At 37.5% G+C, this 26,765-nt stretch overlaps 1 protein-coding gene across 1 annotated transcript in view; it reads left to right on the forward strand.

The window, feature by feature from the left end:
• The window catches only part of SLC16A10 (solute carrier family 16 member 10), a 142,935-nt gene extending 126,149 nt beyond the window's left edge, over positions 1 to 16,786 (forward strand). Inside the window, exons 5-6 of the mRNA XM_033867633.2 lie at positions 5,995 to 6,223; positions 8,542 to 16,786. Coding sequence (XP_033723524.1) covers positions 5,995 to 6,223; positions 8,542 to 8,774 — 462 coding nt within the window. The 3' untranslated portion in view covers positions 8,775 to 16,786. The remainder of the gene's footprint in view (positions 1 to 5,994; positions 6,224 to 8,541) is intronic.
• The last annotated feature ends 9,979 nt before the right edge of the window (positions 16,787 to 26,765 follow it).

Genomic DNA, 26,765 nt, shown 5'->3' on the forward strand with positions numbered 1-26,765 from the left:
GGCTTGCGGGCTCAGTAAGTGTGGCTCGCGGGCTCAGTAGGTGTGGCTCACGGGCTCTAGAGCGCAGGCTCGGTAGTTGTGGCACACAGGCTTAGTTGCTCCACGGCATGTGGGATCTTCCCGGACCAGGGCTCGAACCCGTATCCCCTGTGCTGGCAGGCAGATTCTTAACCACTGTGCCACCAGGGAAGTCCCGGTGACAGCTTATTTAAAGTGCCGGCCCAGAGTGGATCATTAATAGATCCTTGCTTTTATTGTTTTAGTATTCTATTAAATACTGAGGCAGATCCTGGTTTGGAACAGGTATCAAGGAGACCTTGGTTATCCTGATTTGGGGATCTTTGCTTATAGGTAACAGAGTTTAGGAATATATCTTACACTTCTGCTTAAGAGTTCTGAATTTAAACTTCCATCAGGGTCCTGGGTTCCAGGTATTTTCAGCCTAACAATTCTAAATGCCAAGCAAAGAGATGACCGAACTGCATTAATGATGAATAATGATGGTTAAAGAAAATCTTTGCAAGGGTTCCTGGAGTACTTTATTAGGAGAGGAAAGGCTATGTCCTGGTATCTTCTCAGCCATCTTTCTTAACTTCACAGACCTGTTTTTCTAGTCACCATTAAATTACTGCAGATTTGTGTGTTTAATATGTAACTGTTGTAAAAGTGTGAAAGTGTTTTTCAAAGGTTTGGAAGTTGTAACTCTAATGACAGAATCAAAAACTTTGGGTTTAGATCACTTTCCCATCGTGTCAGATTTCTCTGTGCCATGGACATACTGAAGTGTGGACGTCATATCCATGTATGTAAAGCAGACAAACCCAAACAACATGTGTGTACACAGAAGAGGTCTAGGAGGCTCACCAAATTGTTGAGCGGTTATTCCTGACGAGGAAAGTGGGAATGGGTTGAGGGTGGGAGGGGGTTGAAGGGAGAGTTTCATATATTACTTTATATATTTTTCTAAGGTTTGAAAATTTTCAAGAATGTATTCATGAGTTACTTTTGAAATTCAGAAATTTTTTTGTAATTTAGAAAAATTAATCACTTTTGGATCCAACTTCCTGTGTAAGCTTCCTCTTACAAGTAGAATGAACTGATCAGCGTTGTCCAGTTTTCTTTTTTTTGTTGTTGCTGTTATTGTTGCTTTTTGTTCCCTTTTAGCATTTTATGTTTTCCTGAAGATACATTGGGATAAAGGTACATGCTTTACCAAACATAAACTATTTCCCAAATGGTATCCAAATATTCAGTAGTTCCCCGGCCTGAGTAAGGAATCAGACGATGATTCTCTGTCCTTGCCTGGGCTGTGGCACTGGGGCCAGTTCCCCCTCCAGGCAGAAATGGTGGTACTCACGTGCCGTGGGGAAAGTTGAACAGACTCCCTGTGAAGCACTTCCAGAGAACTGTGCTTTAGAAGAAGCCAGCCACTTGGCTGTGCCCTAAACACTTCCCTGAAGTGTGATGGACCTGCAGGTCTCTGCTGCCAACTACTGGGTTCCTAGCCAGAGGCTCTGAAAGTCTGGAAACTTTATAGTGAATAAATTTATAGGAGCAACCCTTGATTCTAACTGTGCCCAATTGTGTGCCCGCCTCCGAAAGTGCCTTCTGCTCTTCAGGTGCAGCTCATTTTTCCTCTTCAGTCATATACTTAGATTCCTGAGCAAAACTTCCCCTGACAGTTCTCTGAAAATGCTCTCTTTGTGACAGAAATGGGAACGGTAATAGCAAAAAAAACCCCATTTTTTTTTGTTTGTTTGTTCTTAGGTACATTAACTTAAGCGGGGCGTTATTCTTCTAGAGCCTGTTAAATTATGACAGGAGATATTTCCTTGTATGGTTTTAAGAAACAAAAGCAAGGAAGACATCTCAACAGTCAATGCCTTATTAAATGTCAGTGCTAGAGCCTATAAGAGGATTAGGAACCTTTGAATCTCTTATTTAAATCTAACCAGAGCTACTGCGTTTGGGGCGGAAAAAAAGATTGTATGTAACACTAAATTTATTCACCTTTCAAACTGGGGCCTAGTATCTATAGATCAGTAGATGTTTGGGGAAGTGATGAACCTCCTACACGCAGTGTGCTAAATAAACCTTGGCCTGTGCTCCTTGTGGCTCAGATGTCCCTGCATGTGGGGAGTATGTCCTCACCAGCTTGGCCTGCTTACCTCCTAATTTAGCTACATTTGGGGTAGTTATATCTGCTGAGAAAGAGCAGTGTTTCTCACTACTATAGCTACAAATAAGGCAGAAGTAGCTAGGTATTTTCTGAGAAATGCTAAAGAATAAATGTGTAAATTTCTATAAATTCAATTCTTAAAGAAAAACCAAGAAATTTTACTTTTAAATAACAGCTAATAATTTTTATTTAACAATTGTTATTAAAATTTAACAGTTTTAAATATTTGAAAAAGAATATAAATTAACATAATTTGAATTGAGAAAAGGAGAACTTGCAGTCAGGTAAAGTATTAAGAAGTAATATGCTCAAAATATATAATAATAAATTTGAAACTCTTATATGATTTCTTTTTTTACAAACTCCATTGTGTATCTATACACTAGCAATCCTTTTTTAAAATAATTAATTAATTTTTGGCTGTGTTGGGTCTTCGTTGCTGCCCACAGGCTTTCTCTAGTTGTGGCGAGTGGGGGCTACTCTTTGTTGGCGGTGCGCAGGCTTCTTATTGCGGTGTCTTCTCTTGTTGCAGAGCACGGCCTCTAGGTGGGTGGGCTGCAGTAGTTGTGGCACTTGGGCTCAGTAGGTGTGGCTCATGGGCTGTGGAGTGCAGGCTTGGTAGTTGTGGCACATGGGCTTAGTTGCTCCGTGGCATGTGGGATGTTCCCGGACCAGGGCTCGAACCCGTGTCCCCTGCATTGGCAGGCGGATTCTTAACCACTGCACCACCAGGGAAGCCCCTCTTATATGATTTCTTACAAAACTGACCAAAGAACAAAAAGTTGAAGGGGCCAAAAAATGGATAGAAAGATCAGGATAACTAACATAAGTGCCTCGGTCTCATGTTACATAAACTGGTCCAAGAAAACATTTGTTTATTGAGCAAAAATGACTTTGGGCTAAGCTTTCAACAGTCACTCTGGTTGTCTTACCTTGGAAGAGATTTGTTCTGAACAAAACAGTAAAAGAATAGGAAGCACATTGAAAGCTCACCTAGTAGAATTACAGTTGTGTGGTTGGGTATGTGGCCAAAGGTATGTGGCTTTACCAGTGGCTTTACCAGTTAAACCCATTCCATCTGGCCCCGTGATGTCCTAACATTTTACTCCAGGTTCTCTGGAATTTGTAATGATAGATACCTTTCTAAGATTCAAGTATTTATCTTCTTTTGTGTTTGTAGATAGAGTAAAAATGTATCTAATTAATAATATTAGGATTTGTCTTTATTAGTTTTTCAATAAAAATAACTCAAATCTTTACTTACTTGCTAGTTTCAACCCACTTTCTACATTCTGATTTAGCTTTAAATCTTTTTTTGTGTAGATGGGCAGCATCAGGGAGTCTTTTTATCAAGGTCACAGAGAGCTAGAGCCCGGTCTGTCCCTCTGAGCCTTATTAGTTCTTTCCAGTCTATAGGCTGCAAACCCAGTAATTACCCACCACTAAGAAATTATGCTTATGCTTTGAGGGAAATTGGATTGGAGAAAAAGATGTTTAAGTAGAACATAGAAAATCGGAATATGGGAGATTATGTTCTTTAGAAAATGTGAAGTGCCAGACTTACTTTTCAAACAGCCGACTCAGAGTCTTAAACTAATCATAATTCTACCACAAAGCTGTATTTTAATAATGAAGAAGAAAAATTGATTCAGCTGTATAATATGTTGTTGTCAAAAAGCAACCAACTTGGAGTTTAAAACCTTTTTCAACAGTGTGTTTCTTATTGTGGGGTCAGTGGACAACTTGTGTCAAAGTCACCTGGGGAGCCTGTGAAAATCACCGTTCCCAGATCCCTGTTCCTCAGGTGATCTTGATGTGCACTAAGGTTGTGAGGGGCTGCCCTGAGGCGTGCAATCAAGCTTGGTATGCCACAGACGTGCCTAGTGGGTCCTGGGAAAAACAGGGCAGATGAAGACGGTGATCCAGATGGCTGCTTTATGTGGCCTCTCCCTTCCTCCCCAGCCCCACTGTCATCGGAGGGTACCCTCTAGAAATTGTTCCATCGTTCCCTGCTACCTACTGCCCACGCAGACCATGGGTTCCGGGCTGGCTCCATCCAGGGTTACTAAACCTCTCAGCATCATTCTCTTCATCTGTAAAACGGGGAAGACATTAGTACCCATCTCATAAAACTGTTATGAGAATCACGATCTAAAGTCCTTAGAAAAACGCCTGGCATTTCATAAACATTAAATAAATAATAGTTGCTATTATATGAATACTTTTTTAAAAAGCTGATTCTTTTTAAAACATTTCTTCCACTAATGAGTGAATGATCCAATTTTAATTAGTTCTTTGCCTAAAAAAGCTATTGAATTGGCCACTCCTTCCTTTTTTGTACCCACCATACTTTGAATATACAACAGCAACATCTAGAACACTTCATGTGCATTTATTTATTTACATGGTCCTCTCCCCACAACCCAAGGGTAGGAACCAGGTGTTATTCACATAGCACCGTACACAGAACATAGCACAGTAGCTACCAAATGGCAGGGAAAATCAAGTGTTTGATTCTATTAATTACTCTAACGCTAAAATGAAAGTGTTCTGTGGTGCAAAATATTTCTCAGCCTTAACTCTGGGGTGCTTAAATAGGGTATATCTATGACTTAGCATCAAAAGACAATGTTTGAAAATATTCTTTGGCAATAATAGTCACTGATTTACACTGTAAATAAAACTGGATTATATAAATGAGTTCTTAGGATGTTATAGCAGAATGTGTTCACTGTTTTCACTGCATATTATGCATCACATATTTCCTCTGACAGTCAAAATTTAATTGGAATTGGAATAATCAAAATTCAGTACACATTTATAGAATATCAAATCATAGCTACTTATTTTAATCTCTCTCACTTGATCTACCTATGCTCACCATGTCTGGAATATTAGCAGGCACTATATTCTAAATTGATTATTTAAATATCTAAAACTTACATCTCTGTATTCTCCAAACTGGAAGCTCTGTGATGTGAAGGACGGATCTGGCTGGCATATTTTCATTATGCAGAGGACTAATACCAGTAAAGTGCATATAATTTCAAGGGTAAAATTTTTAAATCATGTTTGATAAGTGAATTTGAGCTGATATTCAAGGTACAAATATGTATTGAGCAGTGCCCAGGTTCAAGATCCTTAAACCTTATAATATGTAGTTCAAAGATGACTTTTGTACAGATTCTGATCTCAAAGAGCTTTCAGCCTGGAAAGAAAAGTAAGTATATAAAAATTCTTACTTTTGGGCTTCCCTGGTGGCGCAGTGGTTAAGAATCCGCCTGCCAATGCAGGGGACACGGGTTCGAGCTCTGGTCTGGGAAGATCCCACATGCCATGGAGCAGCTGAGCCCATGCACCACAACTACTGAGCCTGCACTCTAGAGCCCATGAGCCACAACTACTGAGCCTGCATGCCACAACTACTGAAGCCTGCGCGCCTAGAGCCCGTGCTCTGCAACAAAAGAAGCCACTGCATGAGAAGCCCACACTCCGCAATGAAGAGTAGCCCCCGCTCGCTGCAACTAGAGAAAGCCCGTGCAGCAGTGAAGACCCAATGCAGCCAAAAATAAAATAAATAAATTTATTTAAAAAAATCCTTACTTTCTTCTTGTCCCTTAATGGAAATATTGAGAAAGTGCTGGGGAAACTTGGGGGAGATGATTATGGGAGTTGGTTATGTATATAAAATCAAGGCGAACTGGGCTGAGGAGGCAACTGACCAGTAACCACTTAAAAGTCCTAAGCCTGTTGCTCAGTAATAGTGATGTTCACTTTTCCCGAGAGCAGAGTTGACATTGTGGTGTCTGTCCTAGGTACTGTCCTTTTTCTTCATTGGTCTGATGTCCATGATGATTCCCCTGTGCAGCCTCTTTGGGGCCCTCATTGCTGTCTGTCTCATCATGGGTCTCTTCGATGGATGCTTCATTTCCATTATGGCCCCCATTGCCTTTGAGTTAGTTGGTGCCCAGGATGTCTCACAAGCAATTGGATTTCTACTCGGATTCATGTCTATACCCATGACTGTGGGCCCACCCATTGCAGGTAAATTATATTAATTCATAGCATTTTCTACTGTAGGTCCTAAGTCTCACTTATATGTTAAATATATTATGATTTATTGGTTTCTGGTGTCTTGCTTTGTATGTGCCTTATCTATAACATTTTTAATAAGACCAGCTGTAGATGGCATGTTGGAAAAATTTGCCGATGAGTCCTCTTATTCTCATTGATATCTAAAACTCTCAGTGAAATGTGTAGCAGTTAGGTTCTGGACTTTGAGCTTTCAGAGTTCCTATATTTCACTTAGTATGTGTTTTGGAGGAATAGCAGTGTGATTTCTTTTTAGGAAGAGGTGAAGATTCTGAAAGATTTCTAAATATGTATGCTTTGTGTAAGAGATCATAGCCCCCTGAGAAGTAGTTAATGAAAAATAACACTTAGTAGAAACAACCCAAATGTCCGTCAGCAGATGAATGGATAAACAAAATGTGGTATATCCATACAGCGGAGTATTATTCAGCCATAAAAAGGAATGAAGTGCTGTACTGATACATGCTACCAGGCAGATGAACCTCAAACATGTGCTAAGTGAAAGAAGCCAAATACAAAAGGTCCCATATTATATGATTCTGTTTCTGTGAAATATCCAGAATAGGTAAATCCATAGAGACAGAGAACAGATTGGTGGTTGCCAGGGGCTGGAGGGATGGGGGATTAGGGAGTAACTGCTTAATGGGTGTGGAGTTTTCTTTTGGTGTGATGAAAATATTTTGGAACTAGAGAGAGGTGGTGGTTGTACAACATTGTTAGTATACTAAATGCCATTAAAATGGTTAATTTTATGTTATGTGAATTTCACCTTTAGAAATCTTCTGAATGATAGTATAAAGATGTTTCACGTTCAGTATTAGTTGGGTGCCACTGTAAATTATGATAAGATTTGCTAAAATTATTATAAAATTTAAATGTATGTACTGTCATCTGTGTCTGGTATCTGAGTGGCTCAGTGAAAGTTCAGTTCAATTCATTCTCACATTCAGAACCACACATATCAGCAAATTTGCCAGTTGGGAATCTAGTCATGTATCAAGCAAGCAGAACCACTACTGAGCAGACCAAATAAAAGATAAGTTCTCAAGATCACAGTCTCCTTTTAGGGAAAACCCTCCAGTCCTTCCCCTCTCCCCCAGGTAATACACTATTTTTACATCTTACAAGCTTAGTTTGTTAGGGTTTCCAAGTCCACAGCAAATTACAAGCAGCACTTTTGTAGAAACGGTGTTTGCTACTAGAAGTGACTATAACAGATCAAGAATGAAGGAGTTAACAGGAAACTTTCAAAGCAGGCAGAACAGCAGGAGGTTCTGAGGGATCATAGTATTACAAACAAACATATTAATATATGTTCATAAGGATGAAAGGTTCAGTTATATGTGGAATGTTCTGATTCAGGGGATAGGAAAAGCATATATTTAGATATGTTGTATATTTTAGGTTTCTATTTGGAATGACTGTACACCTTTTTCTTTCTTTTTTTTTTTTTTTGATGTTGGTACTTACCTGAACAAATCCTCAGCTGTTTACTTAGCAGAGTCAGATATTCAGTACAATGTGTTCCTAGAACATTTCAGATAACTTAGGTTATATAGTAAAAGTTTAAAACACTAAGATAACTTTTAAAATCTGGATTTGGTTAGAGAAATTAGAAATAAGGAGTATTCTGACAGTTTTTAGAAGCAGAGCCCTAGGATCTATTAGAGCACCACACATATATTCTTATATTTTCCTCCCATGTGCTGACAAACCTTAGTTTCTTTCCAAAATGTATTTAACAACCTAGTTTTTTCATCCTGACTCTTAGATTTATAATTTTTCATGATTTTGGATTATACTTTTAAGTAGTTTCATGTTATTTCATAAACAGGCCCAAGAAAGGTTTAAAACGTAGACATTTTGAGGTCTGTGTGTATGAGAGAAGTTTCAGCTTGACGGTCCGTCCACCTTCAGCTAAAACAGGACCTTTACACCATGTGTCAGAATATCCCAAATGGCCTCTGAAGGGTTTTGAGAAAGCCAAAGCTTGGTTGAAAATATTTTTTCCGTGTAATATCTTGGTAGGAAAACTCAAAGGCCTGTCACAGACTTGCAACAAGATTAAAGAAATGAGATCTTTTCCTTCCTCATATCAGAAAAGGTTTATATTTCAGATCCATTTCCTTAAAAATGTCTGATATCTGAGATGTTTGAACTATCCTGCTGAGATGAAGATTCTAGGTTGGCAGTAGGCCACCAGAGTGTCTAATCTGAGACCCCAAGAGCCATACTTGTTCTCTCTTGGTGACAGTTTTTTCCCTTCCCAGGGTTACTCCGTGACAAGCTGGGCTCCTATGATGTGGCATTCTACCTCGCTGGAATCCCTCCCCTTATTGGAGGTGCTGTCCTTTGTTTTATCCCATGGATCCATAGTAAGAAGCAAAGAGAGATCAATAAAACCACTGGAGGAGAAAAGATGGAGAAAATGTTGGAGAACCAGAACTCTCTGTTGTCAAGCTCATCTGGAATCTTTAAGAAGGAATCTGACTCTGTTATTTAATGTCTTATATACCTCCACCAGACTGGACTTGCTTTTAGAAGTTTAAGCAAGTTTTCCTTTTATATGAATTGCAAATTTCTTATTTTTTTAATCACATCCTAGGAATAGCACAATAATTGGGAAATAGAACCTTATTACTACAAGAATCATTTTCTGCCACTGAAAGCTGTCCAATATTTCCATGAGTCTGAGGCTGGAGACTCAGACTCAATTTCATGTACAAGAAAACCTGTCTGAAAGTCAAATATTATGAGAATATGAAGCTATCTCAGTAAAAAGTAACTTCAGAAACTGTGAGCGCTATTTAGCTTATACAAATATTTAAAAATACCTCAAGCTGTATTGAAAGGGTTGCAGTTTGGTTAGGACTGGAAATATTGTTTGTTTTCTCACTTGGTGTTTTTAGTTTTGGTATCTTTGATTTCTTCTGCTATTTGGAAACAAAATTTAAGCCTGGATTCTAGATAATATCAGATCTACTTAAATCTCAAGTCTAGTTAAAATTGCTCCCCTGCTCTTAAATAAGCTTTGAAAGTAAGTTATTCTGACTTGCTCCAGTGTCAAGGGACCTTTTTGGAGCAGGTACTGACAAGGTGTTCAGAATCAAGGTGTGAGATGAACAGGATCATGTTCATAAGGGCAGAACAGTTCAGAAATCAGACATTTCTTCCATTTACATTTTTCCCCTTTGGATTTGCAGTGTGTTTTACTCAAGTAGCCAGAAACACCCCAGATTTCTGAATTTGTTTAAATTGTAACAATAAAGTAAAATAGAAGAATTGAAAGATATTCTGGCATTTTAACTTAGAATTTTTCTGACTTCTGATTTGTTGCTCAGTAAGACTTTGTTTAAATATCAGGTCCTAGTGCATGTTATCAAGTTGCAGTTTTAGGCACAAATGGGAAAAAAAACATTTGTGAAGAAAATATCTATTTCTGATAGAAAGAATTGCTCAAATCGGTAAAACTTTCTGACAGAAATTTGCGTTCATATGTACTTATCCTATTGTGTTCCCCTTTAACATTGCCTGTATTTTTAAAAATATTTTTATACACAGACAAATATAAGAAGGCTATTTGAGTTTTAAAGACTTAAAATTAAAACCGAAGTCATGACATGACCCATATTCATCTAAAAAACATCAGAACACGTCCCTCATTCCTGAAATTATATTTTAGTACATTTTTCTTTCTTATTTAGGTCTTTAAGTTAATAATGTGCAAAGCATATTTAAATCCTAAATACATATGTATTTTAGATCTTCCTCAAATGTAGCTTGTTCACCTGGGAAAATGCTGTTTTTATAAACCACCTCCAGGATTCACCTGTTTCTAAAGTCTCTGTGCTGAGAGAAATGAAACCTATTATCTCCCTACTTCTCTTTTCAGCTTCGATCGTTTGTGAAAGGCAAAGTCCTTCCAGTCCTGTCTCTAGCTGAGGATGGAGATGCCTGGAAAGCATATGGATTTGCAGTTGTTGATGGGAAAGGAGGGCAGGCAGGGGGAGGAGCAAAGTGAGGCTGTTAATTAAACTTCTAGAAAACCCAATAACTTTTCCTTTTAGTATCAACCTTGAAGGTTCAAAGTGTAAATACTGCAACCTTGAAGGTTCAAAGTGTAAATACTAAATATGGAATTTATTTCTAACAGAACTTTAAATAATTTTGATCTTGGAGACACTCTGCAACTTACTACTTCCAATTCTTCCACATTTCATATTCAGGGGACTTAGATAATTTGTTTTTTGGAAGGTTCTGTTGCATTAAAAAATATATATATATATTTTGACCATGCTGCCCTTTGATGTTCTTATTTTATTTAAGCTTTTACAAAATGACTTAGAAATGATAATGTAATACATTATTAGTTTCTTCATTTATTCATGCCCAGTTATATAAAACATTATTTCCTCATTATTATCAGTGCTTTTGAAATTAGCAAAACCATACAACTAAGTACAATCATCGAACCTGCCATTATTTTTATTTTTCCTACAGTTTCAGCACAAACTCCTGACTACCTCCCAATTTTACAGAAAGACTAGATCTAAAATAGAAAATTTATTTTGTAAAGACCTCCAAAATGTTTTTCCTTTCAAAATGTTGCTGATTTTAGGGGAAGAAAAGTAATAATCTGAAACTCAAAGACTTGATCTTGCTTATTTTCCATGATAAAAGAGCAACATGACAAGTATTTATAATAAAACTTAGATCTCAGAATATTGTGTTTGTGTATAATATTATACATATGTTAGTTTTCAGTCTAATGGAATGAATCAAACAGGATCTACAACACTGAAAAGGCTCCACTAACATAGACTCTTATGGGGAGTTCTGTGCTGTAATAATATAAAGTTAAAAAGTATGAAAGGTAAGATGCTAAATTCCATAAAATGCATATTTAGTAATATGTTTGGTACAAATAGTTATAAACATCTAAAATATATACTAAGAAAATAAAAAATATTAATATTCACAAAGATTTGTTTTAGACCAAGAAATATTACTTTAATCTTTCAAAGTAAATTCTTTCTAATTTCTGAACAGAGTGTTACTGTTGCAGTAAAGTGACCTGATGGGCCTACATTTTTTTTTGTTCAATCCAAGACACTTGTTTAAAAGAATAGATACAAACTGTCACTTTGCTGTACAGCAGAAATTCACACAACGTTATAATTCAAATACAATAAAAGTTTTTTGTAAAAAAAATAAAAATAAAAATAAAATAAAATACCTTTGTTTAGCTCACAGGAAACATCCTGACCAGGCCCACCTGTGAATGACTGCAGGGAGGAAGAAATTAACACATCCTCTCCTGAGGCTGAACAGAACCAGGAAATGTTTGACTTTACTCCCTCCCCTTTTAGTATAAAAGAAGCCTGAATTCTAACTCAGGCGCAATGGTTTTCGGGACACAAGTCCACCGTCTTCTTGTTCGGCTGGCTTTCTGAATAAAGTTGCTATTCCTTGCCCACTCCCCACCCCCAAAAAGGAATAGATACAGAACTCTACTTTCTCATCTCATCCTCCTAATTCTGATAGGACTAAGCGAACTCAAATTTAAAAGGTTCTGGCATTTGAGGCCAACAATAGCATAAGAACAGGAGCAACTTTACAGAAAGGCTGGAGTGGGTATTGTAACAGATGCCCAAGGATCTTACAGAAACATTCTGGTTAAATTTTATTGCAGTAGACATTGCTGGGATGCATCCATTTAAGTAATAATAAACCACCCAGATTATTGATACTGTATTCAAAATTTATAAATCTCTTTGATCATGGTTGTAATGCTTCGTCTATAGCCCTACTACAAGATGTGTAATTTACACTGAAAACTGCATAGTGCTTGCATTAAGCTTCAAATTCTATTCATAAATAGAAACAGGACTTCATTTGCATTTCATGATCATGCATTATCTGTTTATACATGTTTGCAGACCCATGGGCTCTGCCCAAGTATGGAAAAAAAAATACTTTAATTCTATTAGCTTCAACTTCCCACTTTTAAAGTCAATGTACACTTGGTTGTAAAGTAAACATGTTTACTTCTGGTAATTATACTCCTTTTAACTGCACTTAAGAACATTCTAATTTGTGCTATTATTATTTGTAAGCTGTCCCATGTCCAGATAACTCTTGATGTTAAATAAGACTGAATAGAAAATGTGGTATGAGATTTGAGGTAGGCAACCTATAGCATGGGTGCCTCTGAGGACTTCCTGGTGATGGTAAACTTTCAGACCCTTTAGTATGCCTCTTTTTATATTATCTTTATCATTTTTCCCTTTACTTCCCCACATCCTTCAAAAACCTGCTGAAAAGTCCATTAATATCCTTGCTTAGTGCTACTGGTTGCTTAGCTGCACTGCTTACCAGTCCCTGTGATTTCAGAGGATGGAACTCCATCCAATTTTGTGTAACCTGGAGAATGGCTTGCTCTTAGCTTTCAACTTAGAGTTCTAATGATAACACCGAAAAAAATTTTAATTACATGATTAAAACTGGGAGGGGTAATAAGTTTCATATAATTGTCATCTTTTGTGCTAACATATAAAACTTTAAATGTTTAAGGTAAATACTTTGAGAGAAAAGACTGTCAAGTTCTTAATATAAATATTTTCAGAGAGCTCACTTTTTAACTTTGATTTTCATATTCCATTAAAGTTTTGCTAAATCATAGTCCTGAAAGCACATCATGGAGGATGCCTTAGAATGTAGGGGCCCTCTGGGATGCAGTTCCTAATGAACCTGCCTTAGGCTGGGTTACACTTTATGGTGAATGGTATTAAGAGTAACTTCCCAGAGTCTAGAGATACAAGTGAAAAGTATAAGCTAATTAAGTCCGTAGTTTTTAAATATGTGAATAATTTATATAAGTATTTAAAACTCTGCGGGAAATTTCTAACTGAAAACTTCATTGTAGCTGGCAAAGAAGGAGCAAAGAATAATGTGGACAACAGGCACACACAGCTCCCAGGTTCACTGTAATGGGATAGCCGCAGCCATATTTTATCACTTTATTGGCAGAGACTAATGCTTTGTTTTATAAATATACTACAAGTGATAGGCTACAATTTTCAAGAATAAAGGGCCAAATGCCCATAGCTAAATATGAAACCTGCACATAACTTAGAATCATAATTCCTGATAAATACGGATTTTATCAGATAACTCCTTATGACCCATGAAACAATTCACTGTCACATCTTTGAATCACCCAAACCTTGATATTTGGGACATAGTAGTCTATTTAGCTTGTCCTTTTAAAAATTAGTTTTGGGGGACTTCCCTGGCGGTCCGGTGGTTAAGACTCTGCACACCAATGCAGGGGGCGTGGGTTCGATCCCTGGTCAGGAAACTAAGATTGCGCATGCCACCTGGCACGGCCAAAAAAAAAAAATTATTAATTTTTTTTAAAGTAAACATTAATCATCTTGGCCTCTATACATTCAAGGAAATTCTCCATGGTACTATTTTTTTTGACAGATATAAAATAGGCTACCTCATTTATGAAACAAGATTTCAATCTTTTATTAGTATGTTGGAAAGACAGTGGGAATGAAATAAAACCTTTCTAAGTGCTTTATCATGACACTCACTTGATCATGGCGGTCCACCTACCTCAGCTTTCAGTGTCTGACTAAAAATCCAGCTTAATTCTTGCTTAGTCAGTGAATTAATGGTGATTCTGGGATTAAAAGGCAAGGGAATACAAGTTGTTAAGGGGGTCGAAATATCGATAAAATTTAAGTGTTTTTTTCTGATAAATGGATTTAAAAGGAACAAAAATGGAATATTAACTATTGTGGCCTGTGGATAATCTGAAAAAGGAAAAAAGTGAAGAAATTTATAATCTATATACAATAATGAACACTTACTAATATGCTTCACCAGTGGCTTTTCAAATTACACTGGCAGCTTGACGCTGAGGTCGTTTTCATCTGTGTTTTCTTTGGCAGGAAGATGGATGATCACTGACAAAAGATTGTATGCTTGTGCCTTAACCTTACAGCTTACATGTTAACTCCTGTAAGAGGCACCCCTTTCCTAGTGGAACAGGGACCGTGGCAATGAATTTTTGTCTTGCTGGAGTTTTTGAAAATGCTACCGTTGAGTGTGGCAATAGTGTAGGAGTTAACCCACAAGTTCCCAATCTAAAGATGTTTCTAGCCTTTCTATATGGGTGCTGTAAGAAGAGTATTTTGGAGTTGAATGTCACTAAGCATGTATGTGATATCACTATCAATATAAAACAACATTTAGAAATCAAATTAGATCTGTGACACTATTTTGGAGCCTCCGATACATGACTTTTATTCTTCATCAGATAATACTTTTCAGTATCTGTCAGTTATTAGAAGAGTCCATTTGTTAAATATGTGTGTAAACACATAAACCTTTTCTACTGTTATCTTCACCAAATGTAATCTTCTATAGTATGCTCTAAAATGCTAGACAGTAATGGGTCAACATATCTTTCGTAATTTAGCCTATATTGGAACATTATTTCAGGGACCCAGGGTTTGTTATCAAGAGTGCTGTATTTTGACCTGAGGCTATGAACTGACTGTATTTGGTGCCTTTTTTTCCTACCAGAGAAAGATCAGATCAAGATTGGTGCTAAATTTCATGTTCCTTGCAAAATTATTTTTTCTTTTTAAATATATATGTCAATAAGAAATGTGTAGATCTAGCAGTACTATGCATGTTGCATTTTGTTTATATGTCTGAGGAGAAAAACCTCCTATAAAACAATTACTGAGTTCAAAATCTACTTAGAGGTATGCAATTTTTGTTAACACAGAAGGCGTTCACTATGAAAGTCAGAAAATGATCACCAAATGAAAACTTAATGATGAACACAGCCCCCCAACGTAATGCCTTTAAAGAAAAATCCCTGGTCAATGTTTCTAGCATAGTTAGCTATTCAAAGTATTCTGTGACTCGGAGGGTATGTGAAAAAATGTTATGTATATTTTATTATACATATAGCTATATATACAAAATAGCTTTCTATTGAGCTTGTTTAAGTAGATATTTTAAGCTATTTTTCAGGCTAAGATTAGAGTTTTGGGAGTCATCAATCTTAAAACTTGGACAATGAGTTACTTTTTTAAAAAAATGACACTGAAAGTATCACTGTTCATCTTTCAGATTTAACATAAATTAGAAAGGACTGTGTCTGGATCAGTGTCAGCAAATCTCAGACCTATGATTATCAAGGGCTCTCAGCATCATGGTCGTGGCTGACTGTGTGACACGCACCTAAAACTCTACCCCAAATTCCACGTGGGTCTCTGAATCCTAATGTACCTGTAAGTAGTATTCACAGGAAGTGGGGACCACAGGTTTTTATTTAACCTTGCTGTCTTTATAGACTTGCCTTAACTCTATTTTGTGAAGATTTTAAAAATATAAATTAGGAAAATAATAACACTATCATTTTCCTAATTAGGAAAACCAGACATTTAGAATCTACTGGAACGTACTGGATTCTGTGTTAACTAATGATAATTCCATTCTACTGTTAACATTAGTTGTATGTGGAAGGGAGAACGGGGGCTTGTTAATCTGAAGTTACAGGGGGAAGATAAATTGGGAGATTGGGATTGACATATCACACTATATATAAAATAGATAACTAATAAGGACCTACTGTACAGCACAGGGAACTCAATACTCTGTAATGACCTATATGGGAAAAGAGTCTAAAAAAAAAGAGTGGATATATGTATATGTATAACTGATTTACTTTGCTGTACAGCAGAAACTAACACAACATCGTAAATCAACTATACTCCAATAAAAATTTAAAAAAATTACACTAGAGATGAAATATCCCTTTAGTAATAACTTCTCATGTAATTGTTAAAATATTGTGGTTTGAGAAATGTAAGATTATAAAGGCATTGCCCAATGCTTGATAAATTTGCATTTTGTCATTTTGTTCTCCTACCAGTTTATTTTAGCCTGAAAGTTATAGCTATGACAAACTGAACCCTGCAGTATTACTGAGAGAGAGCTTGGATATTTTAACTGTCTCCTAGTATAACATGATATTTTTTATGTCAACTTGTTTTATTTTAATGTTTACCTGAAAAGTAATTTTTAAATTATTTTGCATATTTTCAAAGTTAGAAAAACATGTTTTATTTTAGACATCAAAAGCAAGTTGTTCCAAGTGCACGCTGCACACTGCAGTGTGAGTCTGCTTCTCTACCTACCTACACAGGATGCCATTTTTGGCACAGTAGTTGTTTAAATATAGATCACTATGTGAAATGATTATGCTGGGTTTGATCAGTGTGCAGTATTTTAGTACTTGCCTTATGTTTCTTTTTAAAGAGTATGATTTATAACTGATTTTTTTATAATGTGCAATTTAATATAGATAACCGAAACCTTTTTAATGAAAAGTGCTTTGTAATCATTTGGAGGATAAGATCATTTTACTGTGGAACAATGTGATGTTCTCAGTAAATACAATAAAAAACTTTTAGCAAATTTCTATAAGGCTTTGTGATTATATTTATGAAATTCCCTGGGGAGAAGGGGGAAGGAAAAATTACTAAAGAAAAGGAAACAGTCTATGTTGAATAAAAGAGAAATAAGCTGTGTGCTTTTAAAGCTTCCTATATGTATTTCAAGTGTGTTTGGGTATTGTTATTTCTCTAGGGCAAAGAACACAGATAGAAATAAACCAAAAGCACCGGATAGTCCAAAAACTATTTATATTTGATACTTTTTTTTTTGCAGTTTACTTACATTATTGCTTCTTTTACTTACACTGATTAAACTGATTAAATTCAGCTGGTACTAAGTGATCTCCTAGTCACTGAAAATTTCAGGGGATGATCAAGAGCCAGGCTGGAACTTTTTAAAAAATCCCCTGCTATTGTGGATTACTCACTTGGAGAAAAACTGGCTGCAGTTAGAAGATGTTTATTATCTGATGAGACCTAACTACAAAGCAAATCACTATTGATGTTTAATGGTGCTAAATAAATTTTATACATCAAACATGAAATTTGCAATATGCATTGAATATATTAATTATTTATATGCCTGTAAATAGGTACCAGACGTACAGGCCATAGGAGGGCTTTTGAGGGAAATGGAAGAGAATGGATATGACAAATTGTTACTGATCCTAAGCAGGATAAAATTCACTCGCTTTTTTTGTTAAATTAAAATGATAGACGATTGCTTACTTCGCAAAGTAAACTCGTTCCATAGTTGAGCAATTCTTTTTTAAATTTTATTTTATTTTTTTATACAGCAGGTTCTTATTAGTCATCCATTTTATACACATCAGTGTATACCTGTCAATCCCAATCGCCCAATTCATCCCACCACCACCCCCACTTTCCCCCCTTGGTGTCCATATGTTTGTTCTCTACATCTGTGTCTCTATTTCTGCCCTGCAAACAGGTTCATCTGTACCATTTTTCTAGGCTCCACATATGTGTGTTAATATACGATATTTGTTTTTCTCTTTCTGACTTACTTCACTCTGTATGACAGTCTCTAGATCCATCCACATCTCAACAAATGACCCAATTTCATTCCTTTTCATGGCTGAGTAATATTTCACTGTATATATGTACCACATCTTCTTTATCCATTCGTCTGTCGATGGGCATTTAGGTTGCTTCTATGACCTGGCTATTGTAAGTAGTGCTGCAATGAACATTGGGGTGCATGTGTCTTTTTGAATTATGGTTTTCTCTGGGTATATGCCTAGTAGTGGGATTGCTGGGTCATATGGTAATTCTATCTTTAGTTTTTTAAGGAACCTCCATACTGTTCTCCATAGTGGCTGTATCAATTTACATTCCCACCAACAGTGTAGGAGGGTTCCCTTTTCTCCACACCCTCTCCAGGATTTGTTGTTTTTAGATTTTTTGATGATGCCCATTCTAACTGGTGTGAGGTGATACCTCGTAGTTTTGATTTGCATTTCTCTAATAATTAGTGATGTTGAGTAGCTTTTCATGTGCTTCTTGGCCATCTGTATGCCTTCTTTGGAGAAATGTCTATTTAGGTCTTCTGTCCATTTTTTTTTTTCTTGCGGTACGCGGGCCTCTCACTGTTGTGGCCTCTTCTGTTGCGGAGCACAGGCTCCGGACGCACAGGCTCAGCGGCCATGGCTCACGGACCTAGCCGCTCTGCAGCATGTGGGATGTGGGATCTTCCCGGACTGGGGCACGAACCCGTGTCTCCTGCGTCAGCAGGCGGACTCTCAATCACTGCGCCACCAGGGAAGCCCCTTCTGCCCATTTTTTGACTGGGTTGTTTGATTTTTAAATATTGAGCTGCATAAGCCGTTTGTATATTTTGGAGATTAATCCTTTGTCCGTTGACTCGTTTGCAAATATTTTCTCCCATTCTGAGGGTTGTCTTTTCATCTTGTTTGTACTTTGCTTTGCAAAGGCTTTTAAGTTTCACTAGGCCCCATTTGTTTATTTTTGTTTTTATTTCCATTATCTAGAAAGTGGATCAAAAAAGATCTTGCTGTGATTTATGTCAAAGAGTGTTCTTCCTATGTTTTCCTCTAAGAGTTTTATAGTGTCCGGTCTTACATTTAGGTCTTTAATCCATTTGGAGTTTATTTTTGTGTATGGTGTTAGGGAGTGTCCTAATTTCATTCTTTTACATGTAGCTGTCCAGTTTTCCCAACACCACTTATTGAAGAGACTGTCTTTTCTCCATTGTATATCCTTGCCTCCTTTGTCATAGATTAGTTGACCATAGGTGCGTGGGTCCATCTCTGGGCTTTCTATCCTGTTCCATTGATCTGTAGTTCTGTTTTGTGCCAGTACCATATTGTCTTGATTACTGTAGCTTTGTAGTATAGTCTGAAGTCAGGAGTCTGATTCCTCCAGCTCCAGTTTTTTCCCTCAAGACTGCTTTGGCTATTTGGGGTCTTTTGTGTCTTCATACAAATTTTAAGATTTTTTGTTCTAGTTCTGTAAAAAATGCCACTGGTAATTTGACAGGGATTGCATTGAATTTGTATATTGCTTTGGGTAGTATACTCATTTTCACAATATTGATTCTTCCAATCCAAGAACATGGTATATCTCTCCATCTGTTTGTGTCATCTTTGATTTCTTTCACCAGTGTCTTATAGTTTTCTGAGTACAGGTCTTTTACCTCCTTAGGTAGGTTTATTCCTAGGTATTTTATTCTTTTTGTTGCAATGGTAAATGGGAGTGTTTCCTTAATTTCTTTCTGATCTTTTGTTGTTAGTGTATAGGAATGCAAGAGATTTCTGTGCATTAATTTTGTATCCTGCAACTTTACCAAATTCATTGATTAGCTCTAGTAGTTTTCTGGTGGCGTCTTTTAAGATTCTCTTATGTATAGTATCATGTCATCTACAAACAGTGACAGTTTTACTTCTTCTTTTCCAATTTGAATTCCTTTAAAACTATGTTGAATAATAGTGGCAAGAGTGGACATCCTTGTCTTGTTCCTGATCTTAGAGGAAATGCTTTCAGTTTTTCACCATTGAGAATGATTTTTGCTGTGGGTTTGTCATATATGGCCTTTATTATGTTGAGGTAGGTTCCCGCTATGCCCACTTTCTGGAGAGTTTTTATCATAAATGGGTGTTGAATTTTGTCAAAAGCTTTTTTTGCATCTATTGAGATGATCATATGGTTTTTATTCTTCGATTTGTTAATATGGTGCATCACATTGATTGATTTGCATATATTGAAGAATTCTTGCATCCCCGGGATAAATCACACTTGATCATGGTGTATGATCCTTTTAATGTGTTGTTGGATTCTGTTTCCTAGTATTTTGTTGAGGATTTTTGCGTCTATAATCATCCTCTTTTATAGGTGTTAGCAGTTGCCTTATGTATTGAGGTGCTCCTATGTTGGGTGCATATGTATTTATAATTGTTATATCTTCTTCTTCGATTGATCCCTTGATCATTATGTAGTGTCCTTCCTTGTCTCTTGTAACATTCTTTATTTTAAAACCTATTTTATCTGATATGAGTATTGCTACCCCAGCTTTCTTTTGATTTCCATTTGCATGGAATATCTTTTTCTGTCCCCTCACTTTCAGTCTGTATGTGTCCCTAGGTCTGAAGTGGGTCTCCTGTAGACAGCATATATATGGGTCTTATTTTTGTATCCATTCAGCCAGCCTGTCTCTTTTGGTTGGAGCATTTAATCCATTCACATTTAAGGTAATTATTGATATGTATATTCCTATTACCATTTTCTTAATTGTTATGGGTTTGTTTTTGTAGGTCCTTTTCTTCAGTTGTGTTTCCCACTTAGAGAAGTCCTTTAGCATTTGTTGTAGAGCTGGTTTGGTGGTGCTGAATTCTCTTAGCTTTTGCTTGTCTGTAAAGCTTTCGATTTCTCCATTGAATCTGAATGAGATCTTTGCTGGGTAGAGTAATCTTGGTTGTAGGTTCTTCCCTTTCATCACTTTAAATATATTATGCCACTCCCTTCTGGCTTGTAGAGTTTCTGCTGAGAAATCTGCTGTTAACCTTATGGGAGTTCCCTTGTATGTTATTTGTTGTTTTTCCCTTGTTACTTTCAATAATTTGTCTTTAATTTTTGTCAATTTGATTACTGTGTGTCTCGGCATGTTTCTCCTTGGGTTTATCCTGCCTGGGACTCTCTGCGCTTCCTGGACTTGGGTGGCTATTTCCTTTCCCATGTTAGGGAAGTTTTTGACTGTAATCTTTCAAATATTTTCTCTGGTCCTTCCTCTCTCTCTTCTCCTTCTCGTACCCCTAAAATGCGAATGTTGGTGCACTTAATGTTGTCCCAGACGTCTCTTAGGCTGTCTTCATTTCTTTTTGTTCTTTTTTCTTTATTCTGTTCTGCAGCTGTGAATTCCACCATTCTGTCTTCCAGGTCACTTATCCGTTCTTCTGCCTCAGTTTTTCTGCTATTGATTCCTTCTAGTGTAGTTTTCATTTCAGTTATTGTATTGTTCATCTCTGTTTGTTTGTTCTTTAATTCTTCTAGGTCTTTGTTAAACATTTCTTGCATCTTCTCAATCTTGCCTCCATTGTTTTTCTGAGGTCCTGGATCATCTTCACTATCATTATTCTGAATTCTTTTTCTGGAAGGTTGCCTATCTCCACTTCATTTAGTTGTTTTCCTGGGGTTTTATCTTGTTCCTTCATGCGGTACAACGTCCTCTGCCTTTTCATGTTGTCTATCTTTCTGTGAATGTGGTTTTTGTTCCACAGGCTGCAGGATTGTAGTTCTTCTTGCTTCTGCTGTCTGCCCTCTGGTGGATGAGGCTATCTAAGAGGCTTGTGCAAGCTTCCTGATGGGAGGGACTGGTGGTGGGTACAGCTGACTGTTGCTCTGGTGGGCAGAACTCAGTAAAACTTTAATCCACTTGTCTGCTGATGGGTGGGGCTGGGTTCCCTCCCTGTTGGTTGTTTGACCTGAGGTGACCGAGCACGGGAGCCTCCAGGCCCTTTGGTGGGGCTAATGGTGGACTCTGGGAGGGCTCACACCAAGGAGTACTTCCCAGAACTTCTGCTGCCAGTGTCCTTGTCCCCGAAGTGAGCCACAGCCACACCCTGCCTCTGCAGGAGACCCTCCAACACTAGCAGGTAGGTCTGGTTCAGTCTCCCCCAGGGTCACTGCTCTTTCCCTGGGTCCCGATGCACACACTACTTTGTGTGTGCCCTCCAAGAGTGGAGTGTCTGTTTCCCCCAGTCCTGTCGAAGTCCTGCAATCAGATCCCACTAGCCTTCAAAGTCTGATTCTCTAGGAATTCTTCCTCCCGTTGCCGGACCCCCAGGTTGGGAAGCCTGACGCGGGGCTTAGAACCTTCACTCCAGTGGGTGGTATGTGTTCTGTGGTATGTGTTCTCCAGTCTGTGAGTCACCCACCCAGCAGTTATGGGATTTGATTTTATTGTGATTGTGCCCTTCCTACTGTCTCATTGTGGCTTCTCCCTTGTCTTGGGTTGTGGGGTATCTTTTTTGGTGAGTTCCAGTGTCTTCCTGTCGACTGTTCAGCAATTAGTTGTGATTCCAGTGCTCTCGCAAGAGGGAGTGAGCGCACATCCTTATACTCTGCCATCTTGAACCAGTCTCTAAAATTTACTCTCTTGAGGAAGTAATTTTTATAGGAAAAAAACAGAATTCTATTGTATACAGAAAACAAAGTTTCTAGAGGTATGACTCAATCAAAGAATTATCATAGTATCAGACTTACTTTCAGGGTTTAAAGTTCTCTTCTCACAGTCTCCTACAGATGAACCTAAATCCTTAAATACAAGAGTCCTTCTTTAAAATCCTCAGGAGTCTTTTCAATTGTGGTGAAATCTACAGAACATAAAATTTACCATTTGAACCATTTTAAAGTGTATTGTGGCATTGAGTACATTCACACTACTGGGCAACCGTCACTACCATCCATCTCCTGAATGCTTCCATCATCCTAAACTGAAACTCTGTACCCATTAAACACTAACTCCCCACTCCTCCCTCCCCTTAGTCCCTGACAACCACCATTCTACTTTCTGTCTCTATGAATTGACCATGCTAGGTGCTTCATACAGTGGAATCATACAATATTTGTCTACATTTGCATTTTTTATGACTAATTAGTGGAAATATTTTTTCATAAACTTCTCAGCCATGGCATTTCTTCTTTGGGGTATTATCTATTCTTATCCTTTCTCTGTTTTTCTGTTGGGGGGTTTCTCTTTTTCTTACTGGTTTGTGAGCGCTCTTCATATATCATGTGAGACTCTAATTAAAGTGTTGGTAAAAATTTCCCCAGTTTGTCTTTTTACATTGATTTTTTTTTAAACTAAAGTTTTCACTTTTATAGACTCTCTCATTGCTTATATGTTTAGAAAGGCCTACCCTATTATGTAACTATATTCTTAAAATCCCTTCTAATATCTTTATGGTTTCATTTTTACATTAAATCTCTAAACTCTATGATTTATTTTGAGGTATGGTATGAAGTAGGAATCTACTTCTTTAATGTTTATCCAATTTGATACTAGACATTACTCATTGAACAATCCATCTTCTCCCTCCTCATCTGACAGTGTCTAATAATTTTCTACTATGAACAAAGACAAAATTAATAAATACCCTTTTCCTCCTTGTCCCCACCCTTTTCTCCATCACCTTTTTTTAGTAGGTAATCGCTCTCTTAGTGTTTACTCTGCATTGTTCAAAAGAATACTTATAACTCTACTACTTGAATTACTAGCATTAAGTGATAACTTTGACCCCTAGTTATGGAAGATGAAGAAATCAGTATACTTCTACCCCTCTCCACCCTTTGCTTCCCACCTTTCATTAGTGATATAACTAATTTAATGATATAACTAATTTTTGATATAATTTCTACATTATCAGGGCTAACAACATTTATATTCTGTTCTGTCACCAAAATCCCCACATTTGTCCTAGTCGTACAGTTCATGTCAGTAATCATTGCCAATCCCTTTGCAGTTGTTTTTCCACTCATCTCTTGGTTGGCTGAATCTTCTAACAGATTTCTCCAACAGGGTCAAGGAAATAACATTCCCTGTGTCCTTTCATGTTCAGACTATTTGTCTTTTGCTTCTATACCTGACAGAGAGTTTGGCTCATGCCTTCTTTCCTTTGAGATCTTGTAGGCATTGCTTCAGAATCTTTGAGGATTGAAGTTTGCTATGAAAAAAGACTGAGGCCAACCTTTGGATTCTCTCCGCTACATCATGCCAAGAAAGCTCTAGCATGTCAACCTCATTAACTGTAGACCACCACTGCCTCCAAATTTTAGTGATCCAAGTAAGCTGTTACAGCCAACTCCAGCTGCACGATCTAACCCTTTGAATTCACAATATCCAGTAAAGTGTACCCATATCAATGAATTCAGCTGGATCTAATGTTATATTCTGCTCTCCTTGCTCTAATACCCTGAGCATCTACTCCTACACACTCACCAGGTTTCTGCTAATATATATTAATGAAGTATTGCAATTCTTTTGGTGTGCAAGCTATGTCCTCCTGGATCACAGTGTGTACCTGTCTCCCTGAATCATGTTGAGATTTGGTCTTTGTTATGGGCCTAGCGGCAATAGAGAATGGTAATGGTTGTCATGGGCCTTAAGGAGAATGGCATTTCTTATGAGGCCTCTGTCCCAGGTGACATTATCACAGTTTTTAGACAAAGACTAGCCTCTTTAGATACTAGAGAGCAAGCAACTTTCATTGGTAAGGGAAGCTCTGCCACCTAGCAATGACAATCCTTTATCACTGTATGCCTATAAATTTTTAAATGCTTTGAAGCTTACGAACAAAGGTAGTACCCCTGAATTTCTTACCACATGTGAACTTTTACTATGAAGCATCTTGTAAAAGAATACCTTTATCTAGAATCCTTATAGCATACAACAGAAATGTCACCAACTTCTGTTGCCCCTGGCCATTTCAGAGAATACTATTTGCGAAGCTTTGAGGCAGACAGTTTACATGAGTAGTTTTCAGTTGAAGTCTTATTGCACCCAGAGGGTACTCTGGAAATCTGTGAGGGTGTCATAGTAACTGGGAGTTGCTACTAGCCTTTAGTGGGCAGGGGTCAGAGATGCTAGACATCCTACAATGTGTGATATGGGATAGTCCCACACACTGTCCAACTTTTGAATGTCCTGTTAAATATTCATTGAGTGAAAAAAGCTTGCTTTTAATTATCTGAGCCTAGACTCTAAACCTCTTGTACATATAAACATAAATTTTTTTGCATAGTTCCAATAAACACCAAATTTTCCAAAAACATAAACTATCATGTAACTCAAGGGAAGACTGCATTTTGTTTTAGTTTGAACTCTACCATGAGTGAGTCTCCATTTTGGAAAATCATCAAGGGAATGCCACTCGTGGTATTTGAGTAGTCGATACTCATCTAATACAGCTTAGGTCTGTATTTGTAATGTGGCATTCACAGCAATTTGATCTACAAGAATATACTTATTTAGTCATTTCATTAATTATAGAGAAAAATTATCAATATTCAGTTGAATATTTCAAGTTGGATTTTATATCTTTGCCCACAAATGAACGGTTGCCATATGCCCATTTTGTTAACATGTTTTTCCCTAATGAAGCAATGAAACCATCAAGATTAAGTGACCACTTTACAAGGAAACATGGTGAAAAGTTGGCAACGATAATACATTCTTGTGAGATAAAGCATTCTGAAAAGTCTGAAAACCGTCTTACTATTTACTGGAATGTTTAACATTTTTTTCCTAAACCGGAAAGATGGTTTTATTGTTTCTTTCAGAATAGCACAAATGATTGCAAAATGTGGTAAGCTTCATGACATTGGTCTTTGCAATGATTTCATGGATATAACACCAAAAGCACAGGCAACAATAACAAAAATAAGTGCAACTACATCAAACTAAAAAGCTTCCACACAGCAAAGGAAACAATCATCGCAGTGAAAAGGTAATCTATGGAATGGGAGAAAATATTTGCAAACCATATATGTGACAAGGGGTTAATCTCCAAATTATATAAGAAACTTCTACAACTCCATAGTGGAAAAAAAAATGAATACCACACTTTAAAAATAGTGTAAGGGGGCTTCCCTGGTGGCACAGTTGTTGAGAGTCTGCCTGCCAATGCAGGGGACATGGGTTTGAGCCCTGGTCTGGGAGGATCCCACATGCCGCGGAGCAACTGGGCCCGTGAGCCACAACTACTGAGCCTGCGCTCTAGAGCCCGTGTGCCTAGAGCCCATGCTCCACAAGAGAAGCCACCGCAGTGAGAAGCCCGCGCAACGCAACGAAGCGTAGCCCCTGCTTGCCACAACTAGAGAAAACCCACAGGCAGCAACGAAGACCCAACACAGCCAAAAATGAATAAATAAATAAATTTATTTTAAAAAATGGCTATACGTTGTATCTCCCAGTTGCTACAGTAATAATGATGATACTCTACCAGTGATGACAGCAATAATGAAAATGATAGCAGCAAAAAAACAAAGGAGAAGCCCCTTTCCTCCTACAATGTCCCTCCAGCGCCCTTTACTGAGAATTTCAGCACTGTGCCCACTATAAAAGAGAAATGCTTAATGGTCCAATCCATCATTGCAGAGCAGGTACTTAAGGGTGGATATGGTGCTAAGAGGCAATCAATCGATAACCAGCTGACAGGATGCTAAAAGCTACCAATAATTGCTCATTTGAACCTTTCTGACCAGCAGGAAAAAACTTTCTTTTATGATTCAATATTGAGAAACGGAGATGGTCAGTGCATGTTGTGGGTCACCCTTGATCTGACAGCTACAGATGCAACACACTCTAAGAATTTGTGGACAAAGTCAGAAAATGTCACCCCGAAAATGGAAGGGGGAAATTCACATTTTGAAACTAATAAGAACCAACTTTAAATGGACAGAGGTAGCTATCTGTGGAAATCTTCTGAGAAAATAACATACTAAAGTAATGATTTATAAAGATACTGCTGATAATAAAA

The sequence above is a fragment of the Tursiops truncatus genome, chromosome 12, assembly GCF_011762595.2.
Source record: "Tursiops truncatus isolate mTurTru1 chromosome 12, mTurTru1.mat.Y, whole genome shotgun sequence".
Lineage (NCBI taxonomy): Eukaryota > Metazoa > Chordata > Mammalia > Artiodactyla > Delphinidae > Tursiops > Tursiops truncatus.